The sequence below is a fragment of the Epinephelus fuscoguttatus genome, linkage group LG17, assembly GCF_011397635.1.
Source record: "Epinephelus fuscoguttatus linkage group LG17, E.fuscoguttatus.final_Chr_v1".
NCBI lineage: Eukaryota > Metazoa > Chordata > Actinopteri > Perciformes > Serranidae > Epinephelus > Epinephelus fuscoguttatus.
In genome coordinates, this window is record NC_064768.1 from 36,789,784 (window position 1) to 36,810,468 (window position 20,685).

The window sequence follows — 20,685 nt, forward strand, 5'->3', positions numbered from 1 at the left end:
TGGAAGATGTGGTTTGTCGAGGTACCCCAGCTCCTCTGCGCAGCAAGCCTGCCCCTCCTTTACTTTATCCCCAACTTAAAGCTCAGGCTACACATGGTGCAGTGGTGGCATGCCAAAACCCCAGCACCCTCCAGCAAGAGGCAGGGAGGAGGCGGCTGAGGCTGAGGAAAGCACAATGCCTAGAAGAGGATCACTGCAATTCGGACACGTCAACAGGGGGATTATCTGCAGATAAAGGCAAGCTGGCCCAAGGTGGACAAGGCAAAGGGCAGCGAGCAGAGAGGGCTTCGAGAGTCCTGCCGCATGCTGGAAAAGGCTTCAAAGAGCCTCCTGCAGCCTCCTGGGAGCGTGGAAGTGTCAGGAAAAGCCATCAAGAGGATTGCAGTCAGCAATCTGCAAGATGCACTCTGAATCGACAGGCGGCTGAAGGTGGCAGCGGTGAACATGCACTCAACGGTGTGAAGCCAAGTGCTTCTAACTGGAGATTAAAGAGGAAAAAACCCTTGATCACAGAGCATAACAATGCAGTACTTCTGGAGCGTCTCCAACTGTAATTAAATTTGATCTTTCACTTGTGCAGCTTGGGACTTTGTGAAATAATGTCAATCTTTGAGAGATGCACTTGGGTCATAAGGAGGCCCAGCAGAAACAGGCTTAAATCTCAGTTTGGAAGCTGATTTAAAGTCAGCTAACCAGTGATGTGACGAATACATGAACTAAATAATGTAATTTACTTAGTGAAAAAACACATAGGAATCAGAATGTGCTTTGCTTTCTAAAGCTGTGCCATTAAAAACTGCTTTTACACACTTTGACAACGTGAGCAAATAAAGTTTATTTTAGAACCTTACTCTCAAGAGTTTCATTGAAAAAGTTCAGTCTGTTATGTTGAGATAAAGTACTTGCACTAGATTATTAAATGAAATGGCTCAAAGACTGCATTGTCCACAACTCTCTGAGGGAAACAGCAGCGTAGCAGAGGTGTGTTTCACTAACATACTGCTGGCACAAAGCCAGACCAATCTCAAGTTCATTAATGGTCTGGTTGGCTCTCTTTGTGCTCCCAAAATAGAAAATAAATAAATAAATGAGCAACATTTCATAAAAGTGTATGCCAGTTCGCTCTAAGTTATGGATTGTCCCATTTCCAAAAGCAATTCCCCAGATCAAGTATGCGCCGATTCAATTAGGTGGAGCGGGCACGGCACAAAGCAAGGCTCCTGGCACATCACAGGAAGAGTTAAATCACTATAGATGATGCGAGATAATGAAACAGCACAGAAAGTACTCAGACGAAAAAGTAAGTTATTTAACGGATAAGATACTGATTGACCAACAGTCAGTGAATATCCTTACTTTTATCAGTTGAATCCCGCATATATTAATCAAAACTATGATGTACACGTATTCATGATATACATATAACCCAGTATAACAAGAGATTTTCACGCCCAACTTATCAAATACGCCAGCCGTGTCAGAGGCCCTACATTTCCATCTATACAATCCGGTCTCACGCTGAAGTTGTCGAAATCCATTGCTTGGGCAGTAACTTACGGCATAAGACAATGATGAAAAAAGCTGCCCTCTGACGTTGGCATTATCCACAGTGGGTCGCTATTACAGTTTAATGGTGCTTGGTGGCATCAGGGGGAAACGTTGCGGGACAAGAACAAAAGTTAAGGTAGCAAGAGTCCGAGTAGGGCAGGTCGGATTGGTAGTGGATGGGTCAAACAAACACAGACTTTCACCTGGGAGAGCAGTGTTCACGTCCTGTAAGATTGTAAAGCCAAACCCTGTTCTATTTTCCTTAACCTAACCATGTGCGTTTGTTGTTGAAGGAAAAAAAAAGGCCAATTAGTGTTGTTGTACTGACATAGTGCGTTTATTTCGAAGAGACTGTATGTAAACGTTAAATTTCCTGTGAAAACAGAAGTGTATTTTGAAAGACGACAATTCATCAAACAGGCAGAACTTGACACTGCTCCCCAGAACGACATCAATTAACGCACCTAGGGTACATTTCACGTTTGTATCTGGACGTGGAAGGTCCACAACCAAACAACGATATATGACGAGGTCGGAGTGAGAATGTGTTGATCTATAATGCTTTAGTTACCCCTCTAGCAACAAATTTGAAAGCCTAAAGACAACCTGTCAATTTCTGCTTGTCACATGCATGGTGTGTCAAAATAAACTTCTGTGTTAGCAGTAAATTTAGGTTTCGTCACCAAAAGTACCACAGGTTTAGGCAACAAAACTACTTGGTTAGGTCCACAGAAAAGATCATGGTTAAGGTCAAAATAATTTTGGCTGTTGCGTAACTAAACTTATGTGTTAACACGTATGTCATGTGATGTATGTCACATGATGTTAACTACATGACATCATTTTTAAAAACTTTGTCATTGTTGCAAGTGGTCTCATCAGCCCCCGGGATGTTGCAATATATTCTGCGTGACCTTGCAATGTTGTCCAATCACTGCAACTTTTCTGTGAATTTGACCAATCTCTCTAGCTTCCTCTGAGTCTCACCAATCACGGAAGTCGCCTGCATAACCTTAGCACACACAAAAAGGCCCTTCAAATCCTGGAGAAACTGACATAACGGGTGCTTTATGTGTCAGAATCATACAAAGACGGCCACTGACCAAGCTGCCATATTTGACGCCCTGAGAATAAAAAGAAGATGCATGTAACCATTTAATAATAAAAGATTTTACAAAAGTGTTCACTTCTCTTAAGGAGTCTCTATGTAATGTCATGTTTAAAATATGACTTACATATGTGTTAGTAGTGGCTGCTGATTTTTTTGCTTTTAAAAGAGCAGGAGCTGTCTTGTTGTTTGATTACCCTCCTCCCCTCCTCCCACACACAACGCTCTGCATTCTGGAGGATCTGGCTGACGCTCAAAATCCCCCCTGAATGATGCTTTATGTGACCTTTGGTCATCAGCCAGACGGGTGACATTAGCCATAAAACATGGCCTAAAATAGGTCCTCACCACCTCACTGTCTGTAAATGCACTGCCTGGTTCAACCATCAATTTATCTTTGTCTATGAATGTTTGTCCTAAACAAATAAGACCGTGACCAAGACTCTACAATATGTGTAAGATTACATTTCTATCACCCCTGCTTTGTATCTTTTCTTCTTTGGTCTCTACACTACTAAACCTTAGTGAAGCAGATGAACATGAGTTTCCCGTTGTCTTTCACTCAGAGACATCAGACCAGACCACAGACTCTGCACCTGCGAGGTGCTACAGAGCCAAAATTGCAAAGATATAGCCTCCGTTCCACTGAGCTTTGGCTCTCAGCTCAGTGTTTAGAGGCTGTTCTTCATCGATCTGTCTTAGTTAGAGGAAAATGCCACTGAAAATTTGGCATATCAAATTTCATCCTGCGTGGACTTGAAAGGTGGCTTTGAAAAGATTGTATTTCACTCAGTCACAGAGATGGCAACTGTAGTCAGCTTAAACTCAGCTTGAAAACAGCTACAGTGGATTCCAGTGATGACCCAGGGTCAAGGGTAAAAACAAAAAATGAAAACTGGCTGTGATGAGATAACACTTTAGAAGTGCAGGAGTTGAATGGTAACCTAATAAATACTGTTATATAGTAGGTCAAAGCAGCAATAATTGATTTTCTGACCACTTGGGGGCAGCAAAACAAGCTGTAAGCTAAAAAACGACATATTTTCACCTTACAAAATGGACATGACTAACATGTTTGCACACAGTTGCCTGTTCACACACCCAGCAGATACAGAGCACTTTTCACATTCATTTGGAGTCATGTTTCTGTCCACCTGACAATGTGAGTCCAATATTCAATCTATTTTGGACTCTACCAACTTCTGAAGGCAAGATCTGGCTCTTACGATGTTAGTTGCATCACTATCTTTACCAGCTATTCTCTAACTTTGACTGGCTGCTGTTTAGTGCTGAGCAGATAGTTTACTTTGGCTTTATTGCATTCATCTTTTTCACTGAAAACAGCTGCCTGCTGCGGCTGAAAACGAGGCTGATGAGAGCACTGAGACTGAACCTAAACATTACAGTTGTAAAACAAAAACAATGAGCTGAAAGAAGCTAAAATGCTCGGTAAAGCTGAGGGGAACGGCAGAGTCGGTGAAAATTCTCTGAGAATTTGTCACTACTAGCGAAACCTTTCACATACAAAGAGTTCATTCATTTTCCCTAACTGCTTATCCTGATGGGGGTTGCAGGGGGCTGGAGCCTATCCCAGCTGACACTGGGCGAGAGGTGGAGTCGCCAGACTATTGCAGGGCTGACACATAGAGACAGCCATCACCAGAGTGTCACCAATTAACCTGCATGTCTTTAGATTGTGGGAGGAAGCTGGAGCACCATGAGGAAACCCATGCTGACACGAGGAGAGCATGTAAGCTCCACACAGAAGGGCTCCCCCACCCTGTATTCAAACCGGAAACTGTCTTGCTGTGAGGTGACAGTGCTAACCACTACACCACCGTACCATCTGCCAATTTAGCACTGCCCCCTATCGCCAGACTTACGATGGACAACTAAGAAAAACATGCAGCAGAACTTCCATGTGTTCTTTCTCCTTGTCAAAACCTAGCCACACAATCACCAATAGTGTGGTTGATTAATCATGTGTGTTATGCTATCAGTTGCTAATGTAGCCTCCAGAGATGAAGAGCGGGCTACAGAGGTCTGGTTTGGTCACTCTAACTTCACAGCCTCAGATTTTTTTCATTTTCAAACTTATAGTCTCCAGCTCTTGAGGCACTGGAGCAGATTTCACACAGTTCCCCCTCCGGAGACACATTCAGGAGTGCTCCATGACACCTGTAAACACGTCTTTATGAGTAACATCAGTGCAGTTCCACTTTGAGCTGCCACAAACGTAAGGGGAAGGATATACGGATATTAGATGGTTTCGTACTGAAAACCCTACAAGGTTAAACATCTGGTCCACTATATTTGTCATCTATGCCGTTACATAGCTATCACCAGTGACTCAGGTGATGTTTCCTCCAAGATAACAGGTGCAGGGGAGCATGGCCTACAGGGAAGAGAAATGTTTGGGCTGGTGTTTGTGAAGGGAAAAAGCAAATGTCTCATTATTATAGTTGCACCTCGTCAACCTGAAGTAAACAAGGAAGTCAGTATAATTTGAGGGTCATAATTATTGGGTAGAGGATTTGAAATCAAGCCAAGATGTGATTACTATTTCCCAACACGTCCACTGAGTTCAATTCTTTTTTGTTTGTTTGTTTTGCAATGCATTGCTTTGCTGATTTGTATTTTTGCATTCTGAAAGGGTGACATACATTTGATGTTTGTTATTTGGACATTTTGGGGAAACTGTTGTGGTCTCATGAAGGAGGACTTTTTAAGTTGAACAAACACTCAAGAGGACATTTCAATTACTTTTTTGTAAACTTATTTGTTTTTTAAATAAACTGTGTCAAAGCGTGTATTTAAATTTCCATTCAGTGCAAACTTTTGTTGTTGTCAGGAGGGTTTTAATGACAACCCAGATTCTTTGAATATTTTCTTTTAAGCAAGTTGTATCATCAAAGTAACTGTGTCATTATAAATGTAACGAGGTGTCAAAGTTAAGCTTACCTGTGTCATTTGATCCGCTGTTAAAGTAAAATGATTTAGACTTTAATTTCTTTGAATTTGCCTTTAGAAAACCTTTTCAGACTCCACTGGGAGAACAGCGCCCTCTTGCTCTGTTGTGCTGTAAAGCAGTGCAGCAGTTATCACACTAAGCCGAGTAGGAGGCATCTGGTTGGATCAACCTCTGGGGCTGAAAAATTAAGCCAATGCCCTGTCACATATCAACATTTAGTCATGGACTTTCCACGCCCAGATACAACGTGAAAGGTGAAAGGTGGACGTTTTGGGACGCAGTGTCAACTTCAGCCTGTTACATGCATTGTCTTTTTCAAACACTTCTTTTTTCACAGGAAATTTACCGTTTACATACAGTCTCTTTCAAAATAAATGCATTATGTCAGTTTTTTTTCCTTCAAGAACATGCTCGTGGTTAGGTTTAGGCAACAAAAGCACATAGTTGGGTTTAGCAAAAAAGGACAGGGTTTGGACGTGGACACCGCTCACCTGGGTGGAAGTCTGTGTTTGTTGGAACCATCCACCACCCATCCTGTCCATACCCCCTTAACTTTCATTCTTGTCCCACCGTGCTTCACCCGATGCTGCTGAGTGATGTTAAACTATAACAATGACTGGCCGTGTATCATGCGGATATTAAAGGATGGCTTTTTTCGTCAGTGTCTGGCGCTGCAAGTCACTGCCCAAGCACTGGATTTTGACGACTTCAGAGTGAGACCAGGTTGGGCTTCAAAAGCAAGTCAGTCCTGACTCCCATATTAAAATGCCCACTTGAAAATGTTTATAGCCTGATAAGAAAAAAACGGTTTTGGTCTCTCTAATATCTCTCTTCATGACAACTGTACAGGGATTATATTTTTATATGACTCACCCGTTTAAACGTTATTAAGGCTTAAAATTGAAGCGACAGGTGGGTGCTCACCGTCAACAAGTTGCTAGCACAGTGTCAGCGTTTGTTAAGTAGCGCAACCATGGTGTAACCCCAGATTCACAGACAGGGTATTTTCATGGACAACATTTCAAAACTTTCCATGACATCTCAAGGACCCATATCAAAAAAAAAAAAAAAATTACTTGCCAGACATTTTATAAACACATCAGATTCAAACTCTATTCAAACATAACTTCAGTTAGCTAGCATACATCATTTATTGAAGTATTCTCTCCCATTTAATTGTGCGTGAACCAAATACCCAAAAACACCTGATAACCGAGGAAAGAGGTCATCTTCTGCAGTGGGCAGCCACAGTACAGCACATGGGGACCAACTCCAGGTCTTTAATTATCAAAATCATAAATAAACTGGGCGACCAAAATCACTTGGACTGTGAGCCATCAAACTCTAGCTGCATTGACACCAGTGACCCTCATACATCAAGATGGTAAAAACAGGAATTCTGTAAATAGCTATGGGAATTATTTTCAAACTCACTCTTATTCTATAAATATCTCTTTAACCACTTAAATCTCTCCTCACCTGTACCTGTGAAGCCTCCTGACTGTCAGTGCTGCTCCCGTTGTGGTCCCTGAAAGCTGCCTTGTCCCTCTCCCCTTCTTTTTATCACAATAATGTGGATTAAAACCAAATATATGTTCAAATAAATAATGAGTACATTAGCTACATCAACGTTTTTATTGCTTGCATAGATACGATGCATGATACAACAGCACAGGATGTGCTACATATTGTAAATCAATAGTTATTGACAGCTACTTACCGAAAATCGCTCTGTCTGTGTGTATTATGTATTCAAACGGCCCGCCAATAACAAATTCTTCTTCTTCGTCGGTTTTATGACAGGTGGTAACCAGCGGCGCATTACCGCCACCCACTTTGTTGGAGTGTTGCCCAGAGTTATTTATCCACCCCCGCAAAAAAACAACAAACAAAACAAACAAACAAAAAACGTAAATTATCTTGTCCAGTTTCTTCCAGATATTGGAACAGTTTTCCTACACCGATGTTTACGCCGATAACTTCCGGGAAGTCTACGTGAGTCACGTGACGCACTTCCGTTGTTTTGTTTTTGTTTGTTTTTTTTCCCTTTATGTTTTATTTTGTTATTTCTGTCTGTTATTCAGTGTTCTGTCTCACAGTCTGTCACACTGTTGTATATTGTTGTAAATATTTTAAGTGAATAGTAATTAATTACTGTGCCACAGTGATAATCATCCGTGCGAAAAATCAGTGCGCACCTGGCCCGCCCACTCGTGGTGCGTTCAGGACAACTTGGAAAAACAAGCTCTAACTTGGTAAAATGAATTTAACGGCTGTCCAACTCGATTTACAGTCTGGGGACACAGGGGACAGATACAGCAGCTGCGGGGATCATGTATCCCACGTTACATATCATGGAAGGTTATCCACGGAAAATTACTGAAACAATTTCAATACACTAGGGTGACCATATTTTGATTTCCAAAAAAGAGGACACTCGGCCGGCCACGACATAGCCTACTTAAATGATACTCGCAGTTTACTCAAAGATGCCTTATAATTTTAATATATTTAAAGTTTATATGTATGGATAGAAAATTCAGTTATATTACAAAATAATATCTCTCAAAGACAGGAATTCAGATAGGCCCCAATAGGGGACACATACACACACTAGAGTGTGGCGATCCGAGCCCGAGGGGTCGGCCGGGTTTGGTCAAAAATGTAGCTATAAATTGTATTCGGGCTCGGATCGGATTCGGTCAGCTTTCAGTGAAAATGTAGTGTAAAAATAAATAAAATCCTATTGTCTGTCCTGTTTATTGCTTGGGCACTGTTATTTACGTGACAACACCTGTACATAACACACACAGACACACATTGGCTGTTTGTTTCCACCTCTCTCCTCGCTGGAAGTCTCGGACCTCCAGCCACTCGCCTCCGCCTTGATTAAACGCTGAAAATAAAATAAAAGAGGGAGACAGGTTTTTCCTATTTTATCTTATTTTGTTATATTTCTCCCTCTCCTCTCGCTGGAAGCGTCGGACCTCCCGCCTCCCGCTCCCGCCTCCCGCTCCCGCCTCAAACACGGAGGTCTCCCTCTCCGCTGAGCACCCACGGCACATGCCCGGCCTGTTAAATAGCCTGTAACCGGAACAACTGTGTGACACAAACTCAGTGCTTTGGTCATAAATAATGTCGGGCTCGGTTCAGGTTCGGACAGAAATATGCAGCCCGTGCTGCACTCTAACACACACACAAACACACGGAAAACCGGACATTATCATCAGTTTATAAAACTCCCCTGGACGCCCCGGACGGGACGTGAAAAGTGGACATGTCCGGGCAAAAGAGGATGTTTGGTCAGCCTACAATACACACAACAAAAACTTTCAAAAAAAATCTTATTCCTTAACTTTTCAAGGCCTGGAAAATGTGATTGTCAAATTCAATGAGTTTTCTAGGTTTTATATTCCTGTGGGAACCTTGCACAGAGTATACGTAGCCTTAGCTGCTGCTATTTCAGTGTGTTTTCACTTCATGATAATTATATTACCATTACTGTATAATGTCGCCTAAAAAGTCTTACTCAAAATTTGGTTGTGCTTAAAGACCCTGCAAGGAGTCGGATATTCAGCTTTGCTGGTAAGTACATTTTGTTTTTATGGTTTTAAGCCTGTTTATTGCTTGCTAAAATTAGCATTAGCATTTTAACAATTAACCATAGACTATAAATGCACCATGCTAACCATGCTAGCAGCTAGCTTTAGGTTCAGCTAAAAACATATGGTCACTTCTGGCTCCAGAAATCCAAGATGACAGCCAAAATGCTTCAATACAGGAGTTCACAGCAATGGATGATGCAAGGTGGCTACATCCATTATTTTATACAGCCTATGGGTGGCATACAAGACACAATGTGAAGCACTTTGTTATTTTTTTAGAAAGTTAAACTAATGTGTGATACTTGTGGTTATCACTTTACAAAAGCCTGGTCTGCTCTGCTTGGACAGACTTCACACGTGAATGTTTTGAACATATTTTGGAAGAGGAGCCTCTCTCTGACGTGGGAGGTTGAAAGCTGGCTGTCAATCAGGTGACAGATGGCTTTCTCCAACACTACATGCTGCTCACAGCCTCTCGCTCACCCTACAAGCTGGTCACCTCTTTGGCCCTCTCACATAAGGCGACAGACGGTTGCTTAGACTGACACCATCACTCATAACATGCATCTGCCCCGAATCATCAGCCCAGCCCACTTCCCATCCACTTCACACTGAGCCTATACATAGCCCGGCCTGTGCTCACTTTCCTTGGCTACAAAAGCACTGTAAATAGGCCCTGGATGTAATGGCTAACTTGTCTGTTGTCCATGACATTCAAATATTGACACTGTGTTTTAGAGCATTTTGGTGCCTCTCGAGCTCCACGGCAGATTTGGATGTATTTTCAAACACAGCAAAAGCATGTGGTGACAGCTGTAGGAGCACTTTAAAGAGAAAGGTCTATCCAAGAGTTGCCAGCACATGAGACTTGTCATGCAGAGGACATCAGAGGAGAGACACAGACTGTCTGCCAGACAGAGAGCTGGTGTGTTTCACTGCAGCTTCCTCCCCTGCCAGGGAGCATGACCACACATGATAAGGACATCAGCATACACTGAAATGTGAATTACAGTCAGCCTGTAAATGTGTATATCAAATCAAAACACATGTAGATTTACAGGTCTGCAGATGGAGCTGACTTTTCTATCAAGGAGGAGAGGTTACTGAGAAACTGCAGGGAAATACAGAAAATGTGACTATTCATCCATGAGTTTGTGTTGCTTGTTGTAAATAAATAATCAGTTCTACAAAGTGGATATTGCAGGATGAAAATTTCATCATCTTGGAGGAAATTGGGATGTTGCAAAACAAAAACAATGGTAAAATGTTCGGCACAAGAAAACAGATTAGAGGAAGAAAAATGGTGGGAAGTGGAACAAAAAAAACAAGTGTGACTGAGAGAAACAGAAACTACAGAGGCAAGTAAAGAAGTAAATTAAAAGATACATAATTTATATGAAAATGTTTGAATAAAAAAAAAAAAGTGCGGCCTGACATGATTGTAAACTTGTCAAAACAGCGCGACATGAGTAATAGAGATCACAGAGCTTTACTGTAAGCCAGTGCGAGGACAGACATTTAACACAAAGCTGCAAGCACCAGTGTTCTGTAATCATTTCCCCAACTTAAATACAGCCCTTCTCCATAAGTGTGTGGCTGGTTGAAGCCAACGCGGCCCGGCCCACCACCAGCCCCAGGGCGGCTCCGCTGTGGCTATCACAGTGGCAAAGGCCGGACAGTTGAGGCGGTTGCCAAGAAGCCGTGCCTTTTCTTTGAGGGCAACACTTCAGATGGGCGCAGCCATAAAGGAGAGAAAATAAAGGACAAAAATATCCAGAAAGTTGCGTCTATAATTGGCTGCGCCTCTCAGCCTGTTTTTTTATGTGTGTGAGCACAGCCCAGTCAAGAACAGTAGAAGGCACTTCGTCCCCTAGTGAAACCCTACACTTTCCCCACTCACAGTTCCCTCCTACTGAGTCCACCCAAGGTTTCTGGAGCTCACCTCACCTCACTTTTTAACAACACTGTACACTGGATTGTCACCCTGGATTAAATGATAATCTCATTTTGATCTCTGGCGCCTGCAGGGGAGATATTTTGGATTATTATCTCCTGATAATGATGCTGCCCCGCTGCTGATTCAGGGTGTGACTGCTGGAGGCAGAGACACACCTCAGTAACGCTGACTAACAAGTGACAGGCCAGGTAAGAAGAACATTTGCATCATAAAATCATCCATCTATCACTGCTATCTTCCTCTCAGACCTGACTCTAATGTTCTCATTTTTTCTTAAGAAGTTTTAAATTGTTGGCAAGAGGTGCTTTTTTTGTATCAGCATGCTGTTCAGATGCTCTATCAGAGAACAGACTTTTTTCTCTCTCTTCATCTTGAGTTGCACATGGAAAAAAAACCACTTTCTGTTTTTTCCATTTTGGGAATGACAAACGCGGTGCTTCTGTTATAGACATCTACATCGCAGTCCCAGGTCTGCCATTGAGAGAGGAAGTGGAAACGGGCCTGATGATACAGACCCACATTTTGTAAGGAATCTGGCCTCAGGTTCAGATGTTGACAGAAGCAAAGCAGCTTGTTTATAGCTTTACCTCACACACTGTATCTGCTTGTAGGACTGCAGATTAGCTCAACGCAGCACTGACAGACACATACAGTGTATTTAAATGTGATCACAGATGAAAGAGAGACAAATTAGAATATGTACGTCTCATGCAAAGTTGGGTAAAGCGGATTAGGAGCATGAATCCAAATCATGTTCAGCCGCTTTTATTGGGCGACTGAGATTTTTTTTCCCCACTGAAGTCTCGCTGGGCTGAATTTCTCAGATTTTAAATGCACTCTAATTGGAGCAATTAGAGCGATTCCGTTAGTGTGCTTATTCTGCTCATTAATAGCACCAGTGAAACCAAGTAGCAGAAATAGCCCGGTGGAGAATCAGATAAGGAAACTTGTATCTGGAGGCCAGAACACTTTGCTTTATCCACAGTAAATAATGCACCCTCTATTTCACAGGCTACACCGGCCAAGCCACAGTCAAAAGGGTGCTGTTTTTAAATTGGCTATTTCCTGGAATCATTTTCTACTGAAATATCTTTCTATTTAAATTCCCATGATCTAAAATGTGCTAGAGAGATGGCAAAATATTTCACTTCAAAAGCTGAGAGTATAGTCACAGTAAACTGCGTCAAATAACGTCTTAGCCCTAAATCATTTTATATAATATGCCTCCCATTAAAGGGTTAGCTTGACTTTTTGGAAAATACACATGTTAGCTTTCTATTCTTATCTTTGGCCACTGAATATAAAGCTTCAGCTTAGCTTAGCCTAAAGACGCGAGGCAAGGACAAATAGTTAGCCTGGCTCCGTCCAACTGTAACAAAATCTTCCTGCACTTATTTAAGCAGACTTAAAGTTGATATAAGATAAAAATGCCTTTTTTAACCATTTGACATCGCATCCCTCGCCATATTGTGCAGCTACGTAACAATATATGACAGAAAATACATAAATAAATAAATAAATAAATAAAGATACAAAAAAAATATATCAATATCTTCTCATTCTTATGTCAAGATCTGAAAACAAAATACAATAGGGGCGACTTCTAGATCACCTGATAGAGTGTGCACTCTGCATAATCCCGCCTCCAAAAAATAATAATGAAAACATATAGCAATACAATCAATAATATAATAACATCCACCCGTCAGTCAATCTGCAGCTTTTAGCCGCACATACAGTAGCTAAGATTATGCTAGCTATCTAGCATTAGCATGCTCCGTCAGTGCTCCTTTGTTTCCCTGCCTATCCTGTTTATCTTGGAATCATGATACCATGAATCTACAGCTAGATGCTCACAAAATGTCATTTCATCTGGACTTAAAGCTCAGTTATTAACCCCCGCTAGTGCACAAAATGTTGTGTAAAGATGACAAATGTGTTGTTTTACAGGAAGTTATGTGTGGGATTTGCGACTCACTCATGGGTTCATTGAGGACAGCAACCACATTCAGAGATTGATTCAGAGATGACACCTCATTCATTCCTACATTACTCACTGGGTGGCTGTTGCTCAGGAGGTTCAAGTGGCTGTTCACTAATTGGTAGATTGGCAGTTCAGTCCCTGGCTCCTCTACTCCACATGCCAGATACCCCTTTTCCACCAACATGGAGTTGATTCCCACACCTAATTTTGAACCATTCAGAGCCTTTGGATCATTAATGAACCTTTTCAGAACCTGAAAAGTTGGAACCAAAAAACAGGAGGTTTTCCTTGACCTGAAGTGCAAATTGTGGCAGCATCAGTGGGCGTGTCATATTCTTCTGGAGAAATCAACTTCATCAGAAATCATCAGGGACTCATTTATAGTTGATCCATACTTGATTTTTTGGTTCTAACAAATATCTGTAACAACAGAACAGAAGTTTGCAGGTTATTCATGTGATACACAGTTTTGCTACCACCGACTTGCATTGTGCAACATCTTCCAGTGATGACACATCCTTATTTAGAATTTTTCCACTCAGTACTGGTGGAAATGTGGTGGTGTGTTGGTTTGCTAGAGAGCACCAAGGTTCCAAGAATCCTGACCAGAAGTGGTTCAAGAACCAGAGCTAATGTGGTGGCAAAGGGGTAAAAGTGACGCGGCTGTGACGTTCAAACTGAACAGTAGGTGGCACATTGTACAGTAGCCTCAACCGCCAGTGTGTGAAGGTGAGTTCAAATGTGTGAATGTGACATATATACACTGAAAAAGGCACCACTGGCTTTCTCACACTTCAGCATGCACACCTGAGTCCCACTCTCGTCTATAGACCTCCCCTGGGCGAGTCGGCTGACTTCCTGTTGAATCATTCAGCTCTTCTAGACTTTCCAAATCCTACTGCGCCAAATGGATCAAATTCTGGTAATAGAAATAGTCATCCTGGGGGTGTGTAGCACTCAGAAAAATGTATTCACGGTTTCACAGCCACTTCTTTCCAAAGAAATAAAGCGTTTTGGGCCAAGGTGCATCACATGATAAACTCAGATGTTGCAATACCCAGTATAGCCACTATGCCAAAATAGCTTCCCAGCACGGCTCCATCCTGTTGGGTTTGAGTCACTGCTCTCAGCCGAGAAATAGTCCAGCACATTATTCCACCGTTAAACCTCAACCTGTTTACACCTTAGTTTTGTGTGTATTAAGCAGGATAAAATGCGGTCAGTGGTGGACTTGCTTTTTTCTTCTCTTTCCAGTCTTTATGTCTCCTATTTATCAAACAAGGAATAAACTTATATCCCAAAGTATTCCTTGAAGACATTCTCAAACATTAGAGAGCACAGAGAAGACGTCAAAGGATGGTAAAGAACTTTTCAGAACACAAAGGACTCGTATCATTGCTTTCCAGGTTGTGCATAACTCAGACTTTCCTCAACGTCCCCCAGTGACCCTCCACAGTGAGACGCTCTCCCAGTCCGGATGAGTCCATGTTATGGCTACAGTCAGTGCCACATCAGCCCTGAGGGCAGGCATCACAGCCAGTGGTGTACAACAGGAGCAGGAATAGTTTTGTGTTTATTTGACAGGTTTCTGTCAGCGCCAGCCGGGCACAACAGCCTCGTAAATGAACCCAACAGAGACGGACTGAGTGGTCCTTTGCAACATGCTGGTGGATCAAAGCTGAACAAATTCCCCTCTAGCAGCTCCAAATGACAACTAGAGATACCTGTGTGCATTTCAAACTTTGAGACATCAGTATGGAGAAATCATGCGGTGCAGCATCAGCAGTCTGCGCACTGCTAACGTTGTGCTTTTGCTGTCTTGTGGGTGGGGATGGTAAAATAAAATGTCTGGCAGCAAGTTCCTACAATCTTTGGAGTGTCCAGTTTTCTCTGGATGGAGCGTTCACTTGCTGCTGTACGGAGACGTGTTTTTCAGTCTTAGGCTTTAATTATCACATCCTGAGAATGGAGAACATTTCCTGCCAGCTTCCATACCGAGAAGAGATTCAAACAGGGGACAACAGACAATAGGGGGGATGAGATAGAGATTTCTCTCTTATTGGAGTTTCTTTACATATAAAGTGCAAAACACAATCTGAACTCAGCTTTCCATCAGTCCCCTTCTCAGCATAGAGATGTGGCAGCAGCCTTTGTAGGAGGCCTGCTTTTTTTTTAGAGCAATTTCCCTGCACTACAGGAAGTACTTCATCCACTTTGGTTTCACCGCTGGAGAGAAATTATCCTAAATCCTGTTTGCCAAGCTGTCCCTCTGCAAACAGGATTTAGATTCTAAAGTGTCTCATAGTTCTGTTTCACATTTATAAAGTGAACTAAGTGACTGTGGTGAATTGCTGATGTTTCCACTGACCTTTCCACAGACTGGACAGCTTGATGGTGGTAATAAGCTAAACTAAACAGACCGAGGCCGAGATGGAATTACGACTGGGATTTAGGATCACCCTGGTCTTGGTCATCCTGGCCTTGACTCTTTCCGGCGAGAGAGTGGAAGCACAGAGGGCAGGTAAGACCATTAAGCCTAAATATTTTGATATAATACTAGTGTTTGAGATTATTTTGACCGGATGTGACTAAACCCTGCTGTATCCACTCATGACAGGATGTAAAAATGTTCACTATGACTTGGCGTTTATCCTGGATACCTCATCCAGTGTTGGGAAGGAGAATTTCGAGAAGATCAGGCAATGGGTGGCCAACCTTGTAGAGTCTTTCGATGTGGCGCCTGACAAGACGAGAGTAGCCGTGGTTCGCTACAGTGACAGACCCACCACTGAGTTCACCCTGGGCAGACACAGAACCCTGGAAGATGTGAAGCAAGCTGCCCGTAATATCCGTTACCTGGGGGGGAATACAATGACCGGGGATGCTATCAGCTACACCACCACCAACATCTTCACGGAGCGGAACGGAGCGAGGCCTGCAGCCAGAGGCATTCAGAAGGTGGCCATCCTCTTGACAGATGGCCGAAGCCAGGATTATGTTCTGGAGCCCTCGAAGGCTGCTGCCAAAGCCGGCATCAGGATGTTTGCCGTGGGCATCGGGGAGGCGCTAAAGGTGGAGCTGGAGGAGATCGCCGCCGAGCCAAAAAATGCCCACGTCTTCCATGTGACGGACTTTAATGCCATTGACAAGATCAGAGGCAGGCTGAGGAGGAGGCTGTGTGAGAGTAAGTCAGCCATCGGGCTCGGTGCCAACACATCACTCACACTGCATGCTGCATGGCTTCTGTTTGAAGCCTCCCTTTGAAGGGCTTGCCTCACCCTGAACGTGCACTTAATCAAATTAGACGCTTATTTTAACCTTTAAACACTATTCGGAGGAAAGACCCTCACCACAAAACCCCACCCCGACCACTAAGAGCTGCGGCGCATGGCTACAGTGCTATCATGGCTGACAGAATATAAAGCATGAGGGGGGCTGCTGCAGAAACTGGCTTGTAAATGACAGTTTTCTAACCAAGACATTTCTGTGGTGGAGCTGCCTTTTTGACTGCTGCTTTGGTGCAGAGGTGTTTAGCATTGGAAAGCCTGTCTTAAGCTAACCTCAACATTTTTTTTCCACTAGTGTGCTGAGAAAATCTTCTAACACAGGCGCACAGGGTCAGAGAGTAGCTTACAAATGAAGTAACTGAAACAGGCTTAAAAAACACAGCTTCATGTTGTCTGGTAGCTGCGAGGAGAAGTGGAGAGGCATCTGTGTGTGAGTGTTTTCACAGAGAAGATGGATGCTTTGCACTCCAGCACTTAAATTCCTGCCTAAAATTAGCCAGTCAGGAAAGAAAAGGATGCCATGAGTCCTAGCCGCAAACAGTAAATACAAAAACGGAAGTGACATGATTACACGGTTTAGCACACAGACGAGCAAAGACAAACTCTCAACCGTCGCTGTGATCTGGCTCTAAACTGTCAAGTGTGATGAGGTGAAAGTACAGATTGCTCTGAAGGAAGTGTTGATTCAGACAAAAACACCTTTCTTCTTTTTTAAGGGCGTATCATCTTGCAGAGTGATACTGGTGCAGCGTGGAGATTCATTTTAAAGCCACTGACCTTTGACCTTGCTCCCTGACTCCATACATTTCCAGTCTGTCAACTAATAATGTAGGTTATATTTTATAAAACATGCCACACATGCAGGTTTAGAGCTCAGAACTCGCCAAAGGCTAAATTTACAGTCAGAAAGTTCCAGTGTTTTCTTTCTGTAATCTCTAAAATCACCACGAGTGAGTCTCTAAGTATATCAGTGGTCAGCACGACTGGCTCGGAGTTATTTTCACCCAGAAAATTATAGCTCTAATGTTTCAAGTGGGTCCGGTGCAGCCGCTCCAGTGTCCATGTCGAAAGTTTTCACCTTTTAATCTATAGGTTTAAAAATGGACGCTACTTATTATGTGCCGCACTGATTCATTAGAGCGCGTGTGGGCTTGCATAGATCACACACTCGACCTTACGTGACTCAAGTGACAGAGAAATATCAAAGCTCTTGTCTAACACCTGCAGTGCATTTAAAAAATTCAGCAGCCGTAATGACGACAGGTAACACGGGTAATAGTACGGATTAAAAATTGATCAAACTCCGGCTGCAGAAAAGAAAAAGAAAAGGTGGTTGTTGGCTGCTGCTGATACCATGAACCTGTGCGAGACATTTGTTTCCACAGGCAGGTTTTACATTGCTTCCATTTTAACTCACAGCCGGATCCCTAAATTATAGCTCCAGGGCCACGAGTGCAGGGAGTAGCTCAGCTATCTAGCATGCTAAGTCTCAGGGCTGTGTGACAACAGCGTCTTTAAAAAAGGGTGACGCACTTCCATTCATTCACAGCACGGTAATTTTTGGTGGACTCGCTGGCTTTATAAACAATAAAAACCAAGCATCTTTTCTGAGATCCTCAATTATCACTTTAAAAAGACTTTAAGACAGAAGGAAAAAGAGTCTTTCTCTTTAACTGCTGAGCAAACTGAAGACAGATGCTCACAAACTTTACTGCTGGAATTAGAAATAAATCATGTGAGATACCACTTGTGGAATTATTGACAAGTATGCTGCGAGTTAAATTAGCTGCTTGTATTTTGCTATGAGACAGGGAACAGAAAAACAAGCCATGTCAAGCCAGAGCCGTCCTCATAATGAACACTGCAAAGGTTAATAGCTGCTCCGACAGGCTGATTTTTATAGCTGTGATTTAAGAAGATTGTAGGGTTTGATAGTAGGTGTTTGACAGATACTTGATCTATTAGGGAAGTTGGAGTGTCTCACTGTGATATTTTCAGCCGCAGATAATATTTAGGGCTGACAGTCGGGACGCAGACAAATTGTGGGGCTGATATGAGGCTTTAATGAGAAGTTCCTCTGAACAGATTGATTACAAACTGATGACAGGATCCTGATTTGCTGTCGCACCTAATCAACAGCGTGAGAATATATCTCCCCACATGGGATGGGTGAGAGGGGTCTTTTCAAATTCACCTTGTCACATTGTGAAATGAATGCAGGGGAGCAGATCAAAGTTATTCTCAAACGCCGATGCATCCAGGTTCGTCTTGATATATCTGAGACGTCATTTGTGCAAAATACACCAATTATTTAGTGGGGACTGTTGCAGCTATACGATCTATTTTGTTTCACCCAAATGGCAGCAAGAAACATGGTTCCTCACTTGCCTCTTGTAGTTTCTAGACATACAGATATTTTTGGCTTTATTTACCCAGGTTTTTTGATATCAGCTTCTGATTTCTTACATCATCCAAATGCAATGAAGGTAATAGATATTTTGTTTGTTGTGCTCACTTTTAAAAATTACGTTTAAACATGACCAGAGGCTGATTTATAGTTGAGCGTAGGGCCTATGTAGAGCTTGTGCAGAGCCTAAGCAAGTGGCTGTTCCTGTTGTGAGCATTTAAACTTGTGCAGAGGTGTGTTTGTGTCACTTGCAGTTACACCTCCAGAACACTAGTGGACGGTGGATTTTTCTGCCAGTGTGTTGAGATTCTGTTAAGTGCAGTGAAGTTTGATTGACTCAACTAAAACCTCCAAAACACACATGAAACAAAGTTTAAAAGCAACAACATTAAACAAAAGTACAAAATTCACTCCAGGGATCGCCTCGTGAACGATCGTTAGCATTAGCATTTTAGCATACCTGGTTCCCTTGTCTCAGAGTCATTAGCTGTGTTCGAAATCGCTCCCTATCACAAATAGAAGCTTGTTAGCTCACGAGCTAACAATAGCCACTTAGCTCGCACGAGCCAGGTAGCTTGTAGCTCGTGCACTATTGTGGGCTATTACAGCTCACAATGCAGACACACAACCGTAGCTGACAAAACCCAAACGTCGACACCATTGACCATTGAATTTATTGACAAAAAGTACAACCACCATACAGTTCGATCATCCTCAAAGCGCCTGGTTTGTTTACATGATGCTCGGCACGTCCACTTGTGTCACAGGAGTATGCGGCGCAGCTACTGACGCAACAACGTTCAGAAAATTTCAGTTAGTGTCCGAAATCTCTTTCAGTCTTTCCCCATGTAGTGCACTATATAGTAAACATGAAATAGGGAGTAGTGAGAGAGTGAGTGAGTGGACGGTTTTGAACACAGCTATTGTTTTGTTTTGAATGGTTAAGTCCAAGTTTAAGAGACTTTCACATTTTGTTCTATGACCAAAAATACGTCAATAAGTACCACACTCATGAATTTTGCAGCTTTTATATGTCTTCAAAAAGGCAATTGCTAACAAGTGGCTAAATGAGAGTAGAGACTGTAATCACGCTGAACACAGCTTTACAGCATTGTTGAGGTGGGGATGCTAAATCATGCAACCTTAATGTAATTGGTTTACAGCCTAACGCTACCTTTTTACTTCTGGCGTTGCATTTGGACTTCAAAAATCACAAAGAGGTGTTCATTGTGAGCTTATTTTCTATGATAATTCAAAATCCCATGAAAGAATCTTATGGGCTTTTTGACGAGGGAAGGACGCTAACTTTTGCATTGGCCTCCAGAAAAATGTCAATGGATGTCATCCATCCAAGTGTTTTTGCTGGACATGTTTCCTCCACAATAACAACATGCCAACATTATTAGCATATAAGTTGTCATTATGTAATGCATAAATTAGCCTGGCGACTAGCAGACGTACTCATATGTAGTGAGGATAAATCTTACACAAGACTATAAATGTTGTTATGTGGGGCTTTATTGTCTCTGTGGAATAAAAGTAGCCCAAATAAATGCTTAATTTCCACAGAGGGAAATGGTTTCAGTTTTCAAAAATAAACTGGAAGTCTGCGTTGTCACGACATGTAGTTACTTCTGGGGAGGTAGAAGTCAGGCTACTGCGTAGGCTATGGTGTAGAATACACATCCAGGCCGAGCCTACGCCATAGGTATGTCATCGATTCAAGGCAGAAGTATAAAACCACTTGAGGCCACTTAAGTTATTAAAAGTCATCCCAAGGGCGATATGGATGTCTGTACCAAATTTCATATCAATCCA

At 42.5% G+C, this 20,685-nt stretch overlaps 1 protein-coding gene across 1 annotated transcript in view; it reads left to right on the forward strand.

The window, feature by feature from the left end:
• Nucleotides 1-8,726: 8,726 nt before the first annotated feature.
• The window catches only part of col22a1 (collagen, type XXII, alpha 1), an 88,915-nt gene continuing 76,956 nt past the window's right edge, over nucleotides 8,727-20,685 (forward strand). Inside the window, exons 1-4 of the mRNA XM_049601994.1 lie at nucleotides 8,727-9,212; nucleotides 11,260-11,377; nucleotides 15,552-15,694; nucleotides 15,791-16,357. Coding sequence (XP_049457951.1) covers nucleotides 15,604-15,694; nucleotides 15,791-16,357 — 658 coding nt within the window. The 5' untranslated portion in view covers nucleotides 8,727-9,212; nucleotides 11,260-11,377; nucleotides 15,552-15,603. The remainder of the gene's footprint in view (nucleotides 9,213-11,259; nucleotides 11,378-15,551; nucleotides 15,695-15,790; nucleotides 16,358-20,685) is intronic.